The sequence below is a fragment of the Bos indicus x Bos taurus genome, chromosome 1 (assembly GCF_003369695.1).
Source record: "Bos indicus x Bos taurus breed Angus x Brahman F1 hybrid chromosome 1, Bos_hybrid_MaternalHap_v2.0, whole genome shotgun sequence".
Classification (NCBI taxonomy): Eukaryota; Metazoa; Chordata; class Mammalia; order Artiodactyla; family Bovidae; genus Bos; species Bos indicus x Bos taurus.
In genome coordinates this window covers 58686316-58708608 of record NC_040076.1, presented here as the reverse complement: position 1 = coordinate 58708608, position 22293 = coordinate 58686316, and the positions used below count along the sequence as shown (strand labels likewise).

Here is a 22293-nt window from a genome sequence, read left to right as displayed (position 1 = left end):
CTCCCAGAGTTCACTCAAACTCACATCCATCGAGTCGGTGATGCTATCCAGCCATCTCATCCTCTGTTGTCCCCTTCTCCTCCCGCCCCCAATCCCTCCCAGCATCAGAATGCAACTTCTAAGCACTCTTTAAATCCCAACAAGATTTGATGCCCCCCCAGGGACCCCTGTGGCATCGTTAAAAGCAATGCCTAGCACGATAATAGCATTAATCCTGCATTTTACAGCTTACAAAAAACTCAACCACGTTATCTTACTTTATCTCTCCAAGAACCTTATAAGGTAGATATTATCATTACCGTTTACAAATGAGGAAACATTTGTAATGAAGGTCAATAGGTTAAGTGGCTTATCCAATGCCTTGAAACTAACTAGTAGCATTCAGTGCTTGGACAAGTACCCTGACTCCCAATCCATGACACACCACAGCTACTGCTCTTCTGATCTCTATACAATCAGCTAGACTTTTAGCAGCAGGGATGATGCTCTTCACAACATTCTGATATGAAGTCAAGATGACTGTAGTCCAGGGAAAGTCCTGTGATGCAAGTCTATCCCTGCATAACACCTGTGAGTTGCAAACTTCTTGCCAGTTCTTGCCCTGTTTACAGGAGCCACTAAGCTACCTCAGATACCCATGGGGAAGTGTGTGAAATAAGGAAATGCATCGCTTGCATTTGGTACCATGCTTGTCTTGATCAAACAAAGGACAGAAGAGAACAGAAGACCTCCACGTGTCTTCCTGTTGATAGCCCTTTCAAGTGCATAACATCTGAAGATCTATCCAGTGGCTGATGGATACACCTCTCTGTGTTTTCTCCGAACACAAGGCAATTACCAGAATTGTGACATCTAATACGCTAGGCACCAGTCACATGTTGCTATTTGCATTAAGTTTAAATCAATCAAAATGAAATAAAATTTAACATTAACACCCTTAGTCACATTAGCCACATTTCAAGTGCTGATTGAAATCATGACTACTTATGGCTATTTGCTGCCATATTGGAGAGCACAGATATAGAAGATTTCAGTCATTATAGAAAGCTTTATCGGATGGCTCGGACTGTAAAGAATCCACCTGCAATGCAGGATACCTGGGTTCAACCCCTGGGTTCAGAAGATCACTTGGAGGAGGGCATGACAACACACTCCAGTATTTTTCCCTGGAGAATCCCCATGGACAGAGGAGCCTGTTGGGCTACAGTCCATGGGGTCACAAAGAATCAAACACAACTGAGCGACTAAGCACAGCACACAGTCCTAGACTCTAACTTATGCAAAAATTCTCCCAAAGTGTGTTTATTAGTTGCTCAGCTGTGTCCAACTCTTTGCAACCTCATAGACTATAGCCTGCCATGTTCCTCTGTCCATGGAATTTTCCAGGTGAGAATACGAGTAACAATTCCCTTCTCCAGAGGATCTCCCCAACCCTGGGATTGAATCCGGGTCTCCTGTATTGCAGGCAGATTCTTTACCATCTGAGCAACCAGGGAAACCCCAAACATCAAAGAATATAATTCTGACTTCCAGAAAACTCACTCTTTTACACACATAACGCTCTCCTGGGTCTCTGGGAAGGTGTGCTTGGGAGTGGATGTGGGAGTTGACTGCAAGGTTGCAGGACTGGAAAGAACCAGAAAACTGAACAAAACACTGATTTCTCATAGTTGGCAGGTACAGCCATGCTGCTGACTCCCTCCTTTGGTGGGATTTGAGCCCACCAGAACCCTGCCATTCTTGTGCAGCACACACAGCCACCCCCTTGTCCAGCTGAGAAGGGACAAGTCATAAGATAAAATTGCATGGGAAGTTTCTGTCCACTCATGAAGATAATCTGCCTCAAAAGTCCATGACTCATAACTTCTCTTACGTGTTCAGGGTAATGCATTGGGTTACCGATCAGTTCAGTGTAATTCATTGGGTTACATGCCCAGGCTTAGAAGGTGGAGTGATAAGGGCTATGGTGTAAATGTATTTTTCTTCAAATTCACATTCATTGATTCATTTATTCTCCCTTCCCCCTATCATGGACTCTACGAGTGGATCCAGAAGCTCTTAAGAGCTCTTGCCTACACTTAGAGGTCCCCCACCTCAGTCTCTCTTGTGATCTTTTCTCATATTTCTCAAAAGACACAATAAGAGAGAAAACCTTCCTCAGGCCCTATTTTGAATGATAGAGAGAGAGAGACAGAGCCCACCAGCCAGAGATAGACACCCATCCTAGGTACCACCTTGACTGGGACTTAAAGTCTATGGCTTCACAGTCCAACACAAATATAATGGCAGCTACATATGCAATTTTAGATTTTCCAGTAGCCACATTAAGAAAGTAAAAAGAAACAGGTTAAATCCATTTTAATAATATATTTTATTTAACACAATATATACAAAATATTATAATTTCAACATGTAATCAGTATTCTTCAATTAATCATGTGACCATTTACATTTCTATTATTCGCACTGTTTTCACAATCTGGTGTGTATTTTCTACTTCTAGCACAGTCCAGCTCAATAGGACTAACCACATGCCATGTGAGAGCCACACATGGAGAGCGGCTGCTGTCCTGGACAGGCAGGTATCCAGGTACATGGCTTTTAGGGGACTATCTTCTCGGTTCTCCAAAGAAAATCTGCTTCAATGAATTCCACTTTCAGATTTATTTTTTGTCTAATTCAAAAAATTTTATTTTTTGTCTAATTCATTTTAATAACCTGACCCATTTGCAACATCTATGGGTCCCTTTATATTTTTAGTACCATCCAAATGACATTTGGAAATGTTTCCCTATATAATCATGTTAAATAACTATCATAGTCATGTCAAATAGCATCCAACTCTTGGTCCAGCCTCAACCAAATTTGCATCTTCTTCAAATCAAAATACCACTCCCTTTTTTGTCATTATATGTTAGTTCATTTGTGAATTGTGAATTGTCTTCTACTCCCAACCAGTCTGCACTAGCCTTGCAAGAAAGAAATTGTGAACTGCCATGGCAAAAAGCAGCATTTTTACAGGTATCTATCTCTCTTCCAAAGGACTTGGCACTCTGGATATATTTCAGTTCATTGCTCCTGACTATATACCTGTTTGATACAGAAGTAAGAAAAATCAAAATCCAAGGAGGAGAAGGAGTTGAATTGTCTTCTCCCTCAACAGCCTGATTCTGAGGGAGCAGGGCAATGCTCTATTTTGAAAGTGAAAAGAAAGTGAAAGTGAAGTCACTCAGTCGTGTCCAACTCTTTGCGACCCCATGGACCGTAGCCTACCGGGCTCCTCCATCCATGGGATTTTCCAGGCAAGAGAACTGGAGTGGGGTGCCATTTCCTTCTCCAGAGGATCTTCTGGCAAAGGACAGTCTTGCTTCACATTTTCTCAGTTCCTGTGCCCATGGAAGAAAATCAGTCTCCTGTAAATGCCACTTCCCTCATTTTTCTAAGAAAGGTGGTGGGAGGATAAAGCCTGAATGCCAGAAATGAGCCACTCCAATGCCACAACAACCCCAGCTCAAAAAGGTAAGGGCATGACTGTAAGCGTTCTGGGCAGCTAGTTTGAGGTGCTCATTTTTTTAAACCTGCTATCATCCTCTTTTGTTTTTCTAGGAAGAGTCTCTATTTTAAAAATTAAGATTTCCTCTTTGGTGGGAAACAGATTCTTTCTTCAAAGACTCAATGGTAGATTGATAGAGAAGAAGTAGATCACAGTTCAAGGGTCAAACTATAGCTCCTGCTGTGGACCCGCACCATTTCCGTGGGCTTCCCCACCACATGTGGCTGGAAGAGCCTAGAGTTCTCTGTATTTGGCCATCACTGGCCTCTGAGTACATCCAGCAAAAGGAGATTTGAATAGTCTGCCCAGAAAATAAACTCTGAAGTCTTGCTTGCTCCCTTGGTGCCAGGGTCTTCTATGTGGGACTTTTACCTCTCAACTTTCCTATCTATGACTTCCCTAAACAAAACTCCTGCTCTCTCAGCCCAGCCTCACTGTTCCCCACATCCTCCCAAGCCACTTACCCACAGAAAAGCTTATCCTGACCATCTCACTCTGAACTGACATCTCTTCCCAGAGGCCTGTGTCTTAGACCCTTATCTCCTCACTACCTTTTAATGTAAATATTGTCTCCCCACATAAAGGTGAGTTCTTACAGGGCTAGGACTCTGAAAGAGTCTGCATTTAGTCACCCTCCAAGCTCTGCACAGAAGCAGGTGCATGCGTGCTAAGTCGCTCAGACGTGTTCAACTCTTTGGGACCATATGGACTGTAGTGTGCCAGTCTCCTCTGTCCCTGGGGATTCTCCAGGCAAGAATACTGGAGTGTGTTGCCATGCCCTCCTCCAGGGCATCTTCCCAACCCAGGGATCGAACCCACGTCTTTTACATCTCTTGTATTGGCAGGTGGGTTCTTTACCATTAGCACCATCTGGGAAGCCCCATAGAAGCTGGTAGCGTGCCTTATTCCTAAAAGGCCTCCAGTGTGTGAACATTGATGAAAACGACAGTGACAAATGAAATGAAGTGTCTCTGCAGTCACCCCACCACCATCACCCACCACAAAGCCCTGCAGCCCTAAGCCCTGCCCAGTGCTTTCGGGGGGATGCAGATCTCAGCCACAGGATCTGCTCCCACTGCCAGCTTCAAAACCAGCTCAGGTCTTTGTTCGGTTTTCTAACTTTGCATTTGTAATCAGACACAAGCTCCTCACCGGGGTCTGCACCATGGAACTGGAGGGACTGGTAGAGGAAACACAGACACAAAGGAGGCTGACATGCATTCACTCGACAGAACACACGCGCACACACACGTACACACATACATACACACAGAGCCGTGACGTGCAGATGCCAGTACATCCATCTGTGACGACAAAGACTGGACTGGGTCTCCCGGAAGATGCTCGGGCGCTAACCCGTCTCGGTGGGGAAGCTGAAGCTGGCCAGGCTTCTGTAGCTCAGGACGTTGAAGTACTCGTGTGGCTCGGCCTCGGCGTGGTCCTCGCTGCCCTGGTCATCGCACAGCCCGGCATCCGCCTGCACACAGCTGCCGGGGGAGGACACGACCCTGGGCCTGCACGCCTCCGGTTCAGACGGCCCCCTCCCAAGGTCACCTTCCGCAGAACGGATTCGGAGAGATTTCTTCCCAAAACAAACAAACAAACAAAAAACCCACAAAGTGAATATGTGGGGATATCATTCAAAAACGCCTCTCCAACGTGATCCAGGAATAATATCTTACACACACACATACATTGTGTTCTTATCAACACTAGTTCCTTAACCCTTAATTTCTTGATCCGTCTTAGACTGCTTTCAGCCCCAGCCGCTCCACTGAAGGGCTCCAGGCTCCCCCACATTCTCCTTCTGGTCAGCTGAGCCCAGGAGGCGGCTTCCGAGCCCCCTGTCTCTCACACTCCCTGGCTGCCTCTGACGCTGCTGACTGCTTGCTTCCCTCTGAGATGTTCGCCTTCCCTGCTTTACTGCTCCCATGGCATCACTCTCTCTTGCTTCTCCTCCTCCTCCTGAGGAAGTCTCCCACATCCCTCCGTAGCTGAGCCTGCTCTTTTTCTTTTTTTTTTTTTTTTTGCTTACACCTCATCTCCCCAGATAAACATGTTCTTCCAGGCTTCCGCCTCTGGTCTGTCACACCCGACACTCTCTCTTCCTCTGTACAGCAGCTCAGCAATTCATCCTTACGTACATCTCCACCCACCCTCTGTCCTCTGAGGAACGCCACATCCCTATCCAAACTAGCCCAGGTTTCTGCCCTGAGCTCCAGACACCGAGGTCCAGCTGCAGACCCTGAGCCTCACTCCTCACCACGGGCAAGCAGCAAGCTGTCCTGATTTATGGTACCAGATGACCAGAAATCTGGAGGCTAATACTAAACTCCAATGGGCCAGGACTTTCCTGGCAGTCCAGTGGTTAAGATTCCTGTGCTTCCAAAGCAGGGGATGCTGATTTCCATCCCTGGATAGGGAATTAAGATCCTACATGCTGTGCAGTTGGCCAAAACATACATAAATAAGTAAATATCAGAGCTTGGGCTTCCCAGGTGGTTCAGTGGTAGAAGAATCTGCCTGCCAATGCAAGAGATGTGGGTTTGATCCCTAGGTCACAAAGATCCTCCGGAGGGGGAAATGGCAATACTCCAGTATTCTTGCCTGAAAAATCCCATGGACAGAGGAACCTGGCAGGCTACAGTCCATAGGGTTGCAAAGAGCTGGACATGAATGAGCACACACACAAATATTAGAGCCTAATAAATAACTTTTTAAAAATTCCAGTGGGCCATAAAATCCCATCTGATTTTATTCCAAAATAGCTTTGAAACTGAGCCCCTCTTTCGCATCCACTTCCATGTCTCATCTCTCACCTGCACTTCCAGACTCACCACTCTCTAGATTCCCTCTAACCTCTGCTCCAACTTACACGGCCACCATCCTTCAAAAATGGAAGTTGGATCCTGCCATGCTTCTGCCTAAAACTCATCCATGGCCCCCAGTGTCTATGGGCAGGTGCTTAACCACCTATAAATGCCACAGGTGGACTTCAAACCCCTTGAGCTGTACTAACAATGTTTTGTAAAGTGCATTTTTCTGGGAAGAAAGTCCACAGTTTCACCATATGCCCCACAGGAGACTGTGAGTAATGCGCCCCAAAATGCCTTTTGTGATCTGGTCATACTTGCCTTTCCAGCTTCATTTCCTGCAGTGCTTCCCTAACCAGCACCCCAAGTTCAAGTATAGGGCCTGGGTGCCAAAGAGGCACCATTTATTGCGAATCTGCTATGAGCACCAAGTGGGCTAGTTTCTTTATGTCATCTCAGCAACCAACTATTGAATTTTCTACTTTTGAGTGAGCTGATAGGCTCAGACAGGTGAAATCTCAGTTCTGACTTGAGTTTGTCTGACTCTGGGCCATGCTCTTCTTAGCCAAACTGCCTCTCATCTTGCAGTTTCCAAATGCTATGCACTGCTTCCCGCCTCTCCAATTGGGTATATGTTACCCCTACTGTCCGTTCCCCACAGCTCCCTGAAAAGTTGTTTGCTCCTTCCTCCAGACTCGGCTCTACAGCACGCTTTCAGGAAGACATCCTTGATCCTTCCAGCAGAGTTATATCCTTCCTGTGTGTTTCACTGTGGTCCTGGGTGTTCTTCATTGTAACCTCCGATGCTGTCTACAATTGTTTACCCTTCTGTCTCTTTAGACCCCAACTGTGAGCTCTCCTGAGGGAAGGATCTGTGCTGTGTTCTTCTTGGTAACCTCAGATCCCATAACAGATGCTTATTGTATGTCTTAGGACTAAAACACACACACACACACACACATACACACACAACACTCTCTCTCTCCTGGCCCACCCCACTAGCCCCAAATCTAAATGAACAGGATTTTTCAAATCAAAATATAGACTCATGGTGAGACAGGTGTATATGTACTTATGAAACAAGAGGAAAGACAGTGAAATCTGTTTGGGAAAATCAAGGATGTGAAATCAGCCATCACATCCCCATGACAGTATCACAGGTGAGGGTTGTGCTTAGAGGCAAAAAAAGCAAAGAACAGCAGGCATAAGTGGGGTGGCAGAAGAAGTGCCTGGTGGCACGCCATGCAAAGGTGACAGTCTCTCAGCTTTCACAGATGCTGCTCCAAAGCAGGTCACCCAGCCCCACCATAGATCCAAATGACAGAATTACATAGAGCTGCACACAGGCTCGTAAAATGACAATGAACACAAACCACATTTCATTCTGTCCACCTCACTGCTTCAAAATAAGAAACAGCACCATCTTCACTGGCTAGTGTCAAGCTCAACAGGATACAAGCAGATGCAAAGAGGCTGAACAGAAGGGTGGGTTGCATGGATGGGCACCTTGGACACATATCAAAAATTAGGAGCAGGGTCACACTGCTGGCCTTGAGGAGCTGGCTCCTGAAGGCTGTTTCATTCCCTCCTTTTCAGTAGAAGTGGCTGCACCTTACTGTGGGTGTGAAGAAAAGGGTTGTAATTGTAGGTCACGTGATGCTGTGCTTAAAAGGAGTCCTATATCCCTTAATGCAACTCTATCCATTTAAGAAAAATACTGATACCCAGTTCTCAAAGAGCTGATTGTGACTTTTCCTGATGGTATATGTATTCTCCTTCCCATTCTTAGACTGCCTACCCTTGTCTTTAAATCACAGGACTATTTTGGCTCCCAAAAATCCTCTGGGAAATGTAAATATGTCTGAGATGGATCTCTCAGCTGGTCTGTTTCATTCCATCCATCCTGTGTTGGGAACCCTACAAAATCAGCATAGAAAACAAGCCTGGGATTAATGCACTGATGTTGTTCCAAAGGACCAACGGGAGCTATGGAGATCACAGTATGAACATTTGCGGGACACACGCTGTCCTCTTGGGGAACATAAGGACAGTTGGCAGTCACTGTCCCGGAGCTAGACACACCCATCTCTCCTTTCCCTTACAGATGATCCCCTGGGGGCACTTTTCCCAATAGCTGGTCATCAAATAACATCCATTCATTTAGTCCTCATCAGTCTATGCACTATAACTATTGAGCACCAGGTATTATGAAGTGCTATAGTAAATAAATTTTATAATAATTATAAGAACTTAATAAAGAACAGTTACTAATCCATATCAGGAAAACTGCCAGGTGCCTTGCTTGAATTATTTGACTTGAGTTTTTCTACAACTCTAATAGGGCAGTGCCATAATTATTATTCCCATTTTACAGATGAAGAAACTGAGGGTCAGCAAAGTTAGGTGGCCGAGCTACTCAAGTGGTAGAGCTAGGATCCAAAACCTAGGTCTGTCTGATTTCAAAGCCCAAACTCCTAAATAATGCAACCAACTGGCTCCCGGGGTCTGAAGGAAATGCAGCTGGCATTCTGCTCAGATCGCCTCCTCACCCGACCAGCGTTCCCACTCCCCAGACACTGCTGTCATGGATCCATGCGGAATAGTGAGAAGCATATGTCGGTCTCTACCCTGAGTTAATATTTGGTCTTCATTAAATCCCAGTTCCTGACCCTAACATATCCCGAGTGATAGGAATGTCATACACAAGGCTCCTAAATCCCTTGGAATATCCTGGATGGCAGGAGTGTCTTTTGTCCCAGTGAAGTGACTTTCGGTGGGCCCTCACATGGAGGCTGGTCAGAATGACCAAGCCATGAGGAGAAGCTTAGAACTTCTGGCCCTAACCCCTATCCTCCAGGGAGTGGAGGGGACTCGAAAATGAGTTAATACCCAATCATGCCTGTGTGATGAAGTCTCTATAAAACCCCCAGCAGTATGGGATTGGAGAGTTTCTGGGTTGCTGAATACAGCCACGCGCCTGCGGGGCAGCACACCCAGCTCCATGAGGACAGATGCTCCTGTGCCTGGGACCTTTGGAGACCCCATCCCATGCATTTCTTTCATTTGGCTCTTCATCTGTATCCTTTATCAAATTCTTTATTGTATAATAAACTGATGCAGGTAAGTGTTCCCCTGAGTTCTGTGGGACATCTTAGCAAATTATCAAATCCAAGGAGGGGACTGTGGGAACCTCAGTTTACAACCAGTCGGGCCTCTCTGGTGGCTCAGATGGTAAAGAATCTGCCTGCAATGTGGAAGACCTGGGTTTGATTCCTGGGTGGGGAAGATCTCCTGGAGGAAGGCATGGAAACCCACTCTAGTATTCTTGCTGGAGAATCCCCATGGACAAGGAGCATAGCAGGCTACAGTCCATGGGGCTGCACAGAGTCAGATGTGACTAAGCAGCCATAGCAGTCAGAGACACAGGTGACAGCCTGGGACTTGCAACTGGCATCTGAAGTGAGGGCTGTCTTGGAAGACTGAGCCCCTAACTGCTGGGACCCGATGTTAACTACAGGTAGATAGTATCAGAACTGGATTGCTTATAGGGCGTTCAGATAATGTGGCAGAATTGGTCAGTGTGGGAGCTTCTGGTGGCAGAAGTGTTCTGTGCACTGCTAAGAGTAGAGAAGAGGAAAGGACAGAGTTTTTCCCAGTGGTGATGGTGATTTATTCTCTAAGTCATGTCTGACTCTTGCAACCCCATAAACTGTAGCCTGCCAGGCTGCTCTGTCCATGGGATTCTCCAGGCAATAATACTGGAGTGGGTTGCCATTTCCTTCTCCAGGGGATCTTCCCAATCCAGGAATCGAACCCAGGTCTCCTGCATTACAGGCAGATTCTTTACTGACTGAGCTTGGAGGGAAGCCCATTTTTCCCAGTACAACTTACTAAATCAGGAATTGGCAAACTAAGGCCCATGGGTCAAATCTGGGGCACCACAGGCTTTTGCACTGCCCATGGGCTAAAAGTGGGTTTTATATTTTTAAGTGGTTCAAAAAATTCAAAAGAATAATATTTTATTAAACATGAAATGTATATAAAATTTAAATTTCAGTGTTTATAAATAAAGATTTATTGAAACATGGCCAACTCATTCATTTAGATATTATCTGTGGTCCTTTCACAGTGTGATGGCATTGTTGAATTGTTGCAGCAGAGACTGGAAGGCTCACAAAAGCTAAAAGACCCTGGCCCTTTACAAAGAAACTTTGCCAATCTCTGTACTACATAATTTTGAAACTTCAACAGCTGCTTATGTTTCTGGAGAAGATCCAAAGGACACGCTTTTCCTAAAGTGGAAAGGAATGTGCTAATGAAGAAACCACCAGCATCACTGAGGGGCTCAGAGGTAGCTCTCCTCTGTATGCTGGGGTTGAAGAAGGCGATGATGTAGAGATCTGGATCCCCAGCAGCGACAGGGAAGAGGAGATCCCCAAATAATAACGGGGCAGATGGCAGCATGTAAGAAATGAAGTGGATGTAATTACTGAAATGGCAGCCAAGGAAGCCTGGCCCACAGTGCTACTAAGATGGCTAATAAATCCCAGTGGTCCCAGGAGACATATAGATGGACAGCTGACAAGGGTATTGCTTAAAAGTATAATCAAGAATTCAAGGATACATGAGAGAAGATTGAAGCATGGCAAGTCAAGATCTATAATAGTAATGGTGTGGATACTGTCTGTTCACCCCTCAACGTCACTCTCCATCCTTCTGTGCCCTAAGGAGACTGAACTACACATGTGTGCTGTGCTGTGCTTAGGTGCTGAGTCATATCCGACTCTTTGTGACCCCATGGGCTGTAGCCCACTAGTCTCCCCTGCCCATGGGGATTCTCCAGGCAGGAATACTGGAGTGGGTTGCCATGCCCTCTCCAGGGGATCTTCCCAACCCAGGGATCAAACCCAGGTCTCTTGCATTGGGTGGATTCATACTGACCCAGTGATTTCTCTTGCTCTCTGGCTTGAGTCTGGTTTCAGTCAATGCAAAGCAACAGTAGGAGAATGGTGGGAAGGAGAGTGAGGTTGAGGGTATATGTTCCCCGGCCTTCTCTCTGCAGGGTGCACTTGGACTGGCTGTGATCTTCAATCAAGGATTATAGTACTTCTCAAGGTGGTCCCCTCCACACAACCCTCTCTTTCCAGGGCCTGGTCATCACCCTTCCTTCCAGGTTTCAGTAATCATTCTCTCTCCTTTTCCCTGAAGATCTCAGGGTGGTAACAATACATTCCTACCCGCCCCCTTATGCTTTCCCTCTAAGCTTTCCAATACTTTGTAAATCCCTTTATTAAACTGTCCTCAAACTACTCAGCTTAAGAGTACTATGTTTCTCTGCTGGACCTTAAATACTACAAGGATAAAATACATTTGAGCAATAAGAGAAAGAAGACAGGAAGCCATAGCCAAAGCATAGGAAAAAGCAGAGAGGAACTGATTTGGACAGGTAGCAGCAGACATGTCAAAGAGGGGGCTGGTGAATAAAACATTGTAGAAGGGGAGCCACAGAATTCGATACCTACTGGACTCTCTCTTTTCACCTCTTCCCCTTTCCCTTATACAAACTTGTCTGGAATACTGGCCTGAAAATGAACCAGTCTTAATCATTAACAGGAAAATGTGTTCTGCTGCTTGTAAAGAGCCTTCCATATTTCCATGTGCCAGAGCTGCAGAGTACTGGTGACAGCAGAGGACATCTGCTCACCAGCTACCATAACAACTCTCTTCCAGCTCACAGATCAATCGTTGTTCTCTTCACCTCTTTCCTCTAGTCAATCACTTTTCTTGCATTCATTTTCCCCTAGAGGTTTCATTACGAAACCTATCTACTGTGATAGCTAAGACATAAATGAAAATACTATAAGTCATTAAGTCATTGATTTCTCCAGTAGCACTAGCCACATTTCAGCCACTGCTGGATCCCCAGCACTCTGTTCCATGATGCCTACTGAACAACAAGGAATAGTGGCCACATCCTTATGAACCAAGCCAGTCAGCAAACTAAATGTTTGCCTCATAAACCTGGAAGCGAGGGTTTGAACCATAGGACAAGAAATTTTTGCAAGCAAGTTGGTGGACTAGGCAGTCGTATGCTAGTATTAGACTTTATGTAACTTTCACCTATCACATGAGTTTTCCTACCGTTTGGAAAATCTCTTTCACTTCCTCTGGACCAAATCTGCAAAGTCCAACAGGTGCCTGAAGCACTTTTAGACCACTGACTGGGGGAAACCTGGGCAATTTGTCACTCAGAGGGGAATAAGACGTTGGTTCTGCTACCAAATTCCTTTCCCCATCCTCATTCCAATCTGTTCTCAGTAAAATAAGGTTAGAGTAAGTGCTCCTGGGATTTCTTCCCTTTCAGATCTGAATGAAGACAGAATGTGTGTCAAATGGAACATGTTACTGTTACATCAATACCCTGGTATTGATGATAGGTTACAGAAAGCAAAGTGGGTTTATCTACATGAACTAAGAATTTAAGATGTAAGATATTAGACTGAAAATTCAAGATTAGTCAGTGGTGATAGGCATCAGTATGCACAAAAGTGTAACGCCATAAGCAGAATTAACAGTAGGAAAGTATACACAAAGTCTAGACACTTATACAGTATTAAGGCTATTTTAAATGTAAATTATCATGAGGTCTAAGTGGAAAAACATTACAATAGCACTTTCTTATTAAGCAATTCTAATTTGTGCAATTTCATCTCAACTCTGAGGCCTGGAGGGGGAAGCAGCTCTTGAAGATCTTCAGAGGAGATCTTAAATAGATGTTAAATAAGAAAGAAGAGAAAATCAAAGGATGGTCCATTTCTGAGAGATGGAGAAAAGGAAAAAGAAGACAAGAACTCAAAATAAGCAAGACACATGGAATTTGAGCCTAAGAACACACAGCTGTCTAAATCTCTCCCTCTGGAACTGGCAGTGGCCCAGCCAGATTCAGGCTAAATGGCTGGTGAAGAATCAGGTAGAGTGAAGCTAGAACTCAATTTGGGGGTCTTAACCCAATATAGTGCAAGGTACACAGTGGGTGGGCAGGCTAAATGTGTTCTGCTTGTAGTTCAGCCTTTGAGGGATTTCCCAAATCCCAAAGTGGTCCAGTGTTTAAGAATCTGCCTCTCAATGAAGAGGATGTGGCTTCAATCCCTGGTTGGGGAACTAAGATCTCACATGCCATGGGGCAGCTAAGCCTGTACACACCAACTCCTAAAGCCCACACACCTCAACTAGAGAGAAGCCTGAGCCCCACCCCAACAATAGATCCTGCCTGCTGCAACTAAGACCCAATACAGCCAAATAAAATAACTATGAAAACATAAAAAAGAGTCAGCCTTTGATTGCAGATAGGAAATGCAATGTCAGAAACAGGAGTTCTGCTTCTGGTGGAATAATGATTACCTATGTTGCTTTGAACCAAACTTTCCATTGAGAACAGCTAGAAAAGCTAAATAATATAAGTGTCTATTTGTAGTCATCTGAAATCTATCAAATCAGTGAGAAATTTTAGGCTAGGGCGCAAAGTCTAGGAGTAGGAAGCCCAGAGAGATGAGAGAGCATTCAGGGAGATTTTCTTCTAGAGAAATTTCCTGAAAGTCTTGGCTAAGAAGCAGATAAACTCCACAGAGTTTCTGTCTGGAGGGACAAAACTTTGAGTTCAGAAATCACTGAGGAGGGAGACTTTGGCAAACTCTACAGGCTTTGAGTTAGAATCCCAAAGGACCACCCTCTACCAGTAAGGAAGTAGCAAAGTTGGGTCCAGCTTTAAATTCTCTCACCACTGATTTAATTAAAGAGACAGGAACGCTAGTGCTTTCACACTGGTCATCTGGCAGAAGCCAAAGGAATCAATCCTCTCTAGAGGAAGATGATACTACCTAGAGCTTCAAATTGTTGCCACAGGTCTTGAAGTAGAAAGTACAGCACTCAATGAAAAATAAACAGTCAAGAAGATAAGATAGGTCCAAGAAACAAGCAGAAAGAGAAAATATTAGAAGACCAGAGAGAACACAACTAAACAAGATTATCAGGCACAGATTTCAAAATAACTGTGATTAATATTTTCAAAGAATTAAAAACAAGATTGGGAATTTTGGCACACTGTAAGCTATTCAAACAAAGAACAAAATAGAAGTTGTGGATCTGAAAAATATGATAACGGAAATTAAAAACTTAATGGATGGGTTTAACAGAAGATTAGATACATCAAAGGAGATACTTAGTAAACTGGAAAGCACATCCAAAGAAAACATTTGATGAGACAAGTGGATGGAAAATTCCAAAAAGAGGGTAAGGGATGTGGGGAAAAGTGAAAATGTTGAAAATATCACCTGTGATTAGAATTCCAGAAGGAAAGGAAAGCAAGGACAGAGAATTAATATATGAAGAAATAACAGCCAAGAATGATACAAAACTGACAGAAGATGTCAAGTAACAAATTCAAAAAGCACTCTGAACCTCAAACAGAATAAATACATAGATGACTATATCCAATTATATCACCATATAATTGCTGAAAACCAAAGAGAAGGAAAAATTTTAAAGAACAAGAAAACAAAAACAAACAAATACTGTCTTTCACAGAACAAAAATAAGACTCCCATGTAATTTCTCAACAGAAATATGGGAAGTCAGAGACAATGGGGCAGTATTTCCCATGTGTTGAAAAAAAATCACTGCCAACATAGAATTCTATACCCAGAAAAACAAATAGATCACTTCTAAATTAAGGAAAATTAAGATATTTTCAGACAAACAAAAAGTGAGATAATTCACCACTAGCATGCCTGCTCACAAGGAAATGCTAAAGGATATTCTTTAGGCAAAAGGAAAACTATTTTAGTTATAAGAAAGAACATTCGTGAAGAAGTGAAGAGCAATAGAAAGGTAAATCTAAACACACATTGACTCATAAGACAATAATCATCTTCAGGTGGGTGGTTAAAATAGAAAGAGAACTAAAATCCATGACAGTAATAGCAATAAGTTGGGGAGGTAAGAAAAGAGTTAATGTGTTCTAAGGTTCTTGCAAAATCCAAGAGATGGTAAAAGCACTAATACATATTAGACTTAATAAATCAGAGGTCTATTTTATAATCTCTAGCGTAACTACTAAAGAAAAGAAAAAATGCATAACTACTAAACATGTTTTTAATAATAAAAATACTTAATTCAAAGGGCAGCAAGAAAAAGATTAGGGAAGTAAACAGGCAAAACAAACATGAAGAGAATAAGGTGGTAGATGTAAACCCATAGGTATCAGGAATAACAGCACCAGGTACCAGTCCAGAGAATAAAGCAGGCTGTAGAGCTGAGTTGTTAACTGAGTACAGTCAGAGTTGGAGGGAAAGTAAGGCAGGCTGGGGAGGAGGATCTGGTATGAGGTGGAAAACAGCGTTAGGAATCACAGGCTTGTACTCTCCAAAATGTTTGTTTAGTAACTTAAATTAAGGCAACCTTGGATGGCTTAAAAGACCCAAGAGGGCAGATAAAAAGGAGTGGGAATTCTTTTGTTCATCCAAATCAGTAGCTTCCCAGGTGGCACTAGAGATAAAGAACCCACCTGCCAATGCAGGAGATGCAGGAGACTTGGGTTGATCCCTGGGCCAGGAAGATCCCCTCAAAGAGGGCATGGCAACCCACTCCAGTATTCTTGCTGAGAGAATCCCATGGACTGGCAGCCTACAGTCCAAAGGGTTGAAAAGAGTCGGACACGACTGAAATGACTTAGCACACATGCACACAACAATAGCTGCCTGTTACCTCACAAGGACATGAATATATGAAGAAAATATATTTCTTCATTGTTTACAAAGCTTCCACGTGGAATATGCTAGCTGTTCATCACAATCCTGGGATATAGAGCATGCAGAATCATAATGCCTATTTTACATATGAAGAACTGGAGACCCAGAAGATGAAACAACAACCCTATCATCACACACTCCATGCTGAGAATAGAAATTTCCAATTTCCCATCCAATACTCTCTCAGCCACATGACCTCTTAAGCAAATGTAATGGAGGATGTACAACCTACTGATCTTGCCATGCACCTTCTGCCCCTAAATTTTTGGAGTGTTGATTTTTCATCCTGCAGAAATGCTAGGTAACCAGCACTAGTGACTGGCTATTAAAATTTAAGGAGCTAATGTCCAAAAACCCCTGGCACAGAGCAGATGCCCAAGATGCATCAAGCTCACAGTAGATAAATCAGACTCTCAGAGGAGTAGCTTAAGGGCCAAGCAGAAGCCAGGAACTGTAGGCGACAGCATGATGTGGAGGATTCAGGTCCAAACTTTCAGGAGCTCCCAGACAAGGGAGAGGGACAGTGAACGAGCACAAACGATGCCGCTGAAAGGCAGAGAAAGTACTGTGGCAAGAGGCGTAGAGAGCAGTGCTGGGGGCAGGGGGGTGGGTGGGGAGTCACATCTAGACAGCAAGGGGACAGGAAAGGACCAGGGGTGGGATAGGATGGGTGGTAGGGATGGGGTGCCCAGGACTGAGAGGTGCAGCCAGAGCCATTACCTTTCTGGCCAGTGTGGCCACTGCAATGACTGCTATGCAGATGACCACTAGCACTGCGGCCATGGCTCCAAGCAGTGGGATCTGGAACCCAGCGCTGTACTCAGCCACTAGAGGGAAGACAAAACTAAGGTGAGCAGGTAGAGGCCAGAAGCAAAGGGCAACCATTATCCAGGGAAACCTCAGTGTCCGGGCACCAGGGGTGGGGATTGGCCGGGCTTTTCTCAAACCACAGGACTGGAGTCTTCAAACCCAGCTCTTTGGCGAGCAGAGCATCTGCCAGGCCCATCACAAAATGAATAACTGATCCCTCCAGGGCTGTGCCTCATGCATTTGACACCACAGCAGACCGTTTTTAACACTCCCTTCTTCTGTTGGACAAAATCACTTTCAGTAATAGTCACAAAGTGAAACAAATAACATTCAGTAAAAAATAAGAAAGTGAATACTTTCTTTTTATGAAACTTTGTGTTTATAATCAATCTGATATTTTGAAAAGTTTAAAAAGTAAAATTAACATTAAAGTACAAAGAAGAAAAAAGGCATATAACCTTTCACCTTAAGCCTATAACACATCTCAACTAGGCTGTGAGACCCCGGAGGGGCTAAGGCTCTGGAACTTGACCCTTTGCTGTTTTGCCAGCACCTGGAACCTAGCAGACACCTAATAAATACTCGTGACACAAGTTAAAGCACGAAAAGGAGAATCTGTATCAAGGTGTAAAATATAAACAAGAAGGAGGAAGAGTCGGGGGGCTTGGAGAGATGATACTTGACCTGAGGAGGGTGTGAGGGAAACAGACAGCTGCCAGGCTGTGTGCTGGACTATAGGCACACGAGCTTCCAGGCTGCCCCCTCCCATGCCCACCTCCTTCCCAGGATCTCGGGCAGAATTCAGGTGTCCGGGGAAGTCATGGAAGGAGAGGGGTGTAGCAGAGGCTGGGCCCTCTTTCCTTTGACAGAGGACTCTGAATGCCAGGAAGGTGGTTAAGGCCTGCCATCACTTAGGATGGGACAGCACGCATGGTGCCTGCAAGGTACCAGGACAGGGAGGCGAGCCCAAATTGCCCAGCTTGCTTTCCTCCTGCCCTGAGGACCCAGTCTCCTGCCTTGGCCACAGGTAGGCAAAGAGGACTGGCGGGGAGCAAAGCTACAGACAGCTGTCCATAGAACCAGCAAAGGATGGAGGCTGGAGGGGTGCGAGGGCCTGCAGAGGGCCATCCATAGAACCAGCAAAGGATGGAGGCTCTTCCCCACATGATACTTGGGCCTATGCGGGGGCCCCTCAGGAAGCAGTGCTCGAGAAGAAACTTGCAGGCCAACTTTTATCTCCTCAGTTTACACATACACAGTTTGCTAACTCATAAGACTTAAACTCCCACACCATTGATGGCAACAAACAGCAGCTCTGAGGGTGTGTGAGTGGAACCTGAAAACCAGTATTAAAATCAGCTGTACCACTCTGAGCAACGGTCAGGCTCAGCTTCTTCCTCCACCCTACAGTCAGATGGGGTTTGGGGGATCCTATTAATAGCTAACACTGACCTCATGCTTGCCACATTCCAGGTGCTATTCTAAGGGCATTTCCTTTTAGTCAGTAATCCAATCCTATGTTCACACCTCATAAGGTCTTACATCTCCTCATTTCACAGTTGAAAAAAACGAGGCACAGAGAAGCCCAATAATCTTGTCTGAGGTCACAGCAACACTAGGATTTGGACCCAGGCCATCTGGGTCCATCATCACTTTTCTATCCTGTCCCTCACACTAGAACAGTCATTTTCCCCCTCCAAAGAGGTTTAAGTGTGCAGGTGGATAATGAAGCTGAGAGCATTTTGGGAAACCATCAAGTACCACAGAAATGTAAATTGCTGTACATTTACACTTAGCACACACTGAGCTCTAATCCTTTATAAATGGAGAGGCTAAATCTAATTGGCATGATCACTGCTAAAGTAATTAATGTGATCCCTTCTCAAATGGGTTCTTCCCAGGCAGTGCAGCAGTAAAGAATCCACCTGCCAATGCAGGAGATGCAGGAGAATCAGGTTCAATCCCTGGGTCAGGAAGATGCTGTGGAGTAGGAAATGGCAACCCACTCTGGTATTCTTGCCTAGGAAACCCCATGGACAGAGGAGCCTAGTGGGCTACAGTCCGTAGAGTTATAAAGAGTTGGACATGACTGAGCGACTGAGCGTGTACCCGCTTCTCAAATGACCTGAACAGCTGGTCTTCCTAACAAAAACACATAAGATGTGCTTTTACCCAAACAGTGGTTCTCAGTCATGGCTGACTATTCAAATCATCGAGAGTGCTTCTAGAATCTAACACACCCTGCTCTGCCCCTAGAGGCTCTGACTGAACTGGTCTGGGATGGGGTGCCAGCTTCCGTACCATTTGAAAGCTCCCAGGTGATGTGAATGTGAGCCAGGGTTGGGAGGTCCCGCTCTGCAGTGATTCGATCATCGAGCATGAGGGTCCTCAGCCACCTGGCCCCAGGCATACCTGAGTGTCGTAGGACTTGCAGAAAGAGCACCCCTTTGTAAATCCCGTCAGGGTAGGTGTGATAGACGCAGGTGTACTGTCCCGTGTCGTTACTGGTCAGCCACCGGAGGGTGAGGCCCAAATTGGAGTCCGGGACCACTCGCTCCTTGAAGGCAGGATTGATGTGCCACCCCAAGCTGTCATGATGAATGGCCACAACTTGGTCTTGCAGATTCCAGTTGACTTGGGTCACTTTGGCAGTGGTGGAGGAGAGGTGACATTGTAAGGTGACAGAGCCACCTTCCTCTGCAGAAATGTTCCCCATTGTTACTATTCTGCCTGTCACAGCTCCTAGAGAGGGGGAAAGAAGTATGCATTTTTAGCAGCTGGTTTTGAACCTTTCCATAGAAATTCCAACGAGTCTTTGAGGCCAAAATTGATTTTCGGTGTTTTGCTTCGTTTTTTTTAAGATTTTTTTTTTTTTTTGATGTGTACCATTTTTAAAGTCTTTATTGAATCTGTTACAATACTGCTTCTGTTTTATGTTTTGATTTTTTGGCCATCAGGCATGTGGGATCTTAGCTCCTCATGTAGGGATTGAGCCCACACCCCCTGCACAGGAAGGCGACGTCTTAACCACTGGATCACCAGGGGAATACCAGAATTGGATTTTGGAATGACACTCTCTCCAGTTCGTCCTGTCTTTTCCCCCATAAACACCATAATTCCTATACAATGTAGCTGCTTCACCCTCTCAAGACACTCTGCTGGAATATTATTTCCTGATGAGCTCACTGATTTTTTCCACACACTTATGTTGTCTCTGTACCTAGAATATAGGCCCTTGTCGGCCACCACCTCTGTTTCTGATTGTATCTATCGGCAGCCAGTTCTGCGCTGAGCCCATTATCCTTTGAAATAAGACCTGGCTGTTTCGATTGACTGCCATTGGGGGTGCCTGGAAAATTTTCAGAAAAGCCTCGAAATCTAAAGGAAAGGACACTTGGAGAGTAACTCTGTTTCTCCCAGGCAAAACCACCCTCCTCAGCACTGACCCCCGCAGATGGTTCAGAAAACAGGGAAACAAAATTATAACAGTTTTTAAATATTTCTGCCCCCTCAGACACATTTATTTATGATTTTTAATACAGAAGGAAATAGGTTTAACATAAATTCAGTCTATAGCAGTAGAATATCTGTAATCTGTGACAATGACGTTTTTGACCCACAAAAAGCATACTATGTTTTTCTAGAAGTTTCCTCAAGGACAGAAGAAAGGAGGATAGAGCAGGAGGGGACTTCGCCCAGCAAACCCATCATCCCTCCTCCTTAGCCCCTTTCTCACCTCCTGCTTCTTTTTTTGGGTCAGCCAGGCAGGTACCCCACAACCCCAAGTCCTTCATCTACCACCGAAAACAGAACTGGAGCTCCTTCTCAGAGACAGCGTTTTCTCCCACGAGGGGACACAGGACTCTGAAAACTGTATTTCCTTCCGTCAGATGGATGAGGCCTTGGCTCCAGCCTCCCCTTCCCACCCGCTCTCCATCCCGGTCCTGTCCTGGGCTAGACTTCAGATCTTACCTGATGTGGGGAGGAGAGCCTGCTTCAGCACCTGGGCCCAGATCAGCAGGAGACACCACTGCATGCTTCTGCCCAGGGGGCTGACAGGAAGCAGCTGTGGCCCCTTCTGCCACCGAAACTGGCTGACTGTTGATGGCAGGGTGAAACTGAGCCTCTGAGCAGAGAGGGTCTCGGAAAAACCAAGTTCAGCAAAAACAATGTCAAAGACAGATAAAGCTCACAACAAGAGCACAAACTGCCCTGGGCAAGCCACAAGAAAAGCCATGAAGGTAACACTTTAAAAATAAACAAAAATGTGGTTAGAGATACACTGGTCTTTGGATTACTATTAGTCAACCTATAGTTTTCAAGTTCTGTCTCAATGCACTTTTTTAAAAAAATCAGCCTTCATCAAACAAGCTCAAAAGCATCTGTGTAATGCCCACGATCCTGGGGAACCTGTCCCTGATGGGGTTCACTGGGTTGCCCTGACTTCTTCCCACTAAAGAGTGTGCAGTGAGGAGAGAAACTTAAGTTTATGCACTTAAAGGCCAGGAACTGCACTTGAAATCTAATGATCGTGGGAACAAGAGCCATTTACTTCAGAAACAAGACAAAAGTCTTGACCAGAGCAGCTTTCCCTTGAGTGAGGGAAAGAACTAAGATTCCCTCTCCTTGAATCTTATTTCTTCGCTCTTATTTATTTGGACTGAGATGTTGTTGAATTTGGGCTTAGTCTCTCTGACCCAGTAGAATCAGAGGAGACCAGAAGAGTGAGTTTTCTCATGAATGGTGACCCCACAACCATTTGGGGATGCAGAGGGCGAGCCCCAGTTGCCTGACCCTGGATTGAGATTGGCTGACACTGGCCTGGAGCTCTCAGCTCATCATCAAGCCCTGCTGTTGGCCCACCCTTCCTTCCTGCTTCCCCCCACCTCTCTCTGTTCATTCATGTGAAAGTCCCTGAGTGCCTGTGAAGCACCAGACTCGAGACTAGGCTCTGAAGATACGAGGGTGGATAATCAGAGCCCCCTGCTCTCAGACAGTCCACAGTCAAAGCTTGCTCTCTGGTGAAGCCTCACTCTGGGGAGAGGAGGCGGAGGCTACACATTCACCTGCCCTCAGGGCTCGCCACTGCTGCCTTGGACATGCCCCATGGTACATGTCCCAAAAGTCTGCTGTTCCGCCAGGGGGAACACTGGAAGCCTGGTGCTCTGCCCCTCATTCCAGCCTGTACCCTGAGCATCCCACACTGCCCAGACTCCTGTCCTCCTTTCCTCCTGCAGGATGCCCGATCTCAATCCAGTTTCCTCCCCTCCCTGGGTACTGCCTACTCCCGAGTCTACACCATGACCCATGT

At 45.3% G+C, this 22293-nt stretch overlaps 1 protein-coding gene across 1 annotated transcript; it reads right to left on the bottom strand.

The window, feature by feature from the left end:
• Positions 1–4373: 4373 nt before the first annotated feature.
• Positions 4374–21604, bottom strand: TIGIT (T cell immunoreceptor with Ig and ITIM domains). Its single transcript, XM_027524505.1, has 4 exons — positions 20955–21604; positions 19395–19724; positions 16893–16999; positions 4374–5135 (listed from the first exon to the last, which is right to left on the bottom strand). Exons 1-4 carry the CDS (start codon positions 21016–21018, stop codon positions 4905–4907), a joined length of 732 nt encoding a protein of 243 aa, XP_027380306.1. The 5' UTR covers positions 21019–21604; the 3' UTR covers positions 4374–4904.
• Positions 21605–22293: the final 689 nt, after the last annotated feature.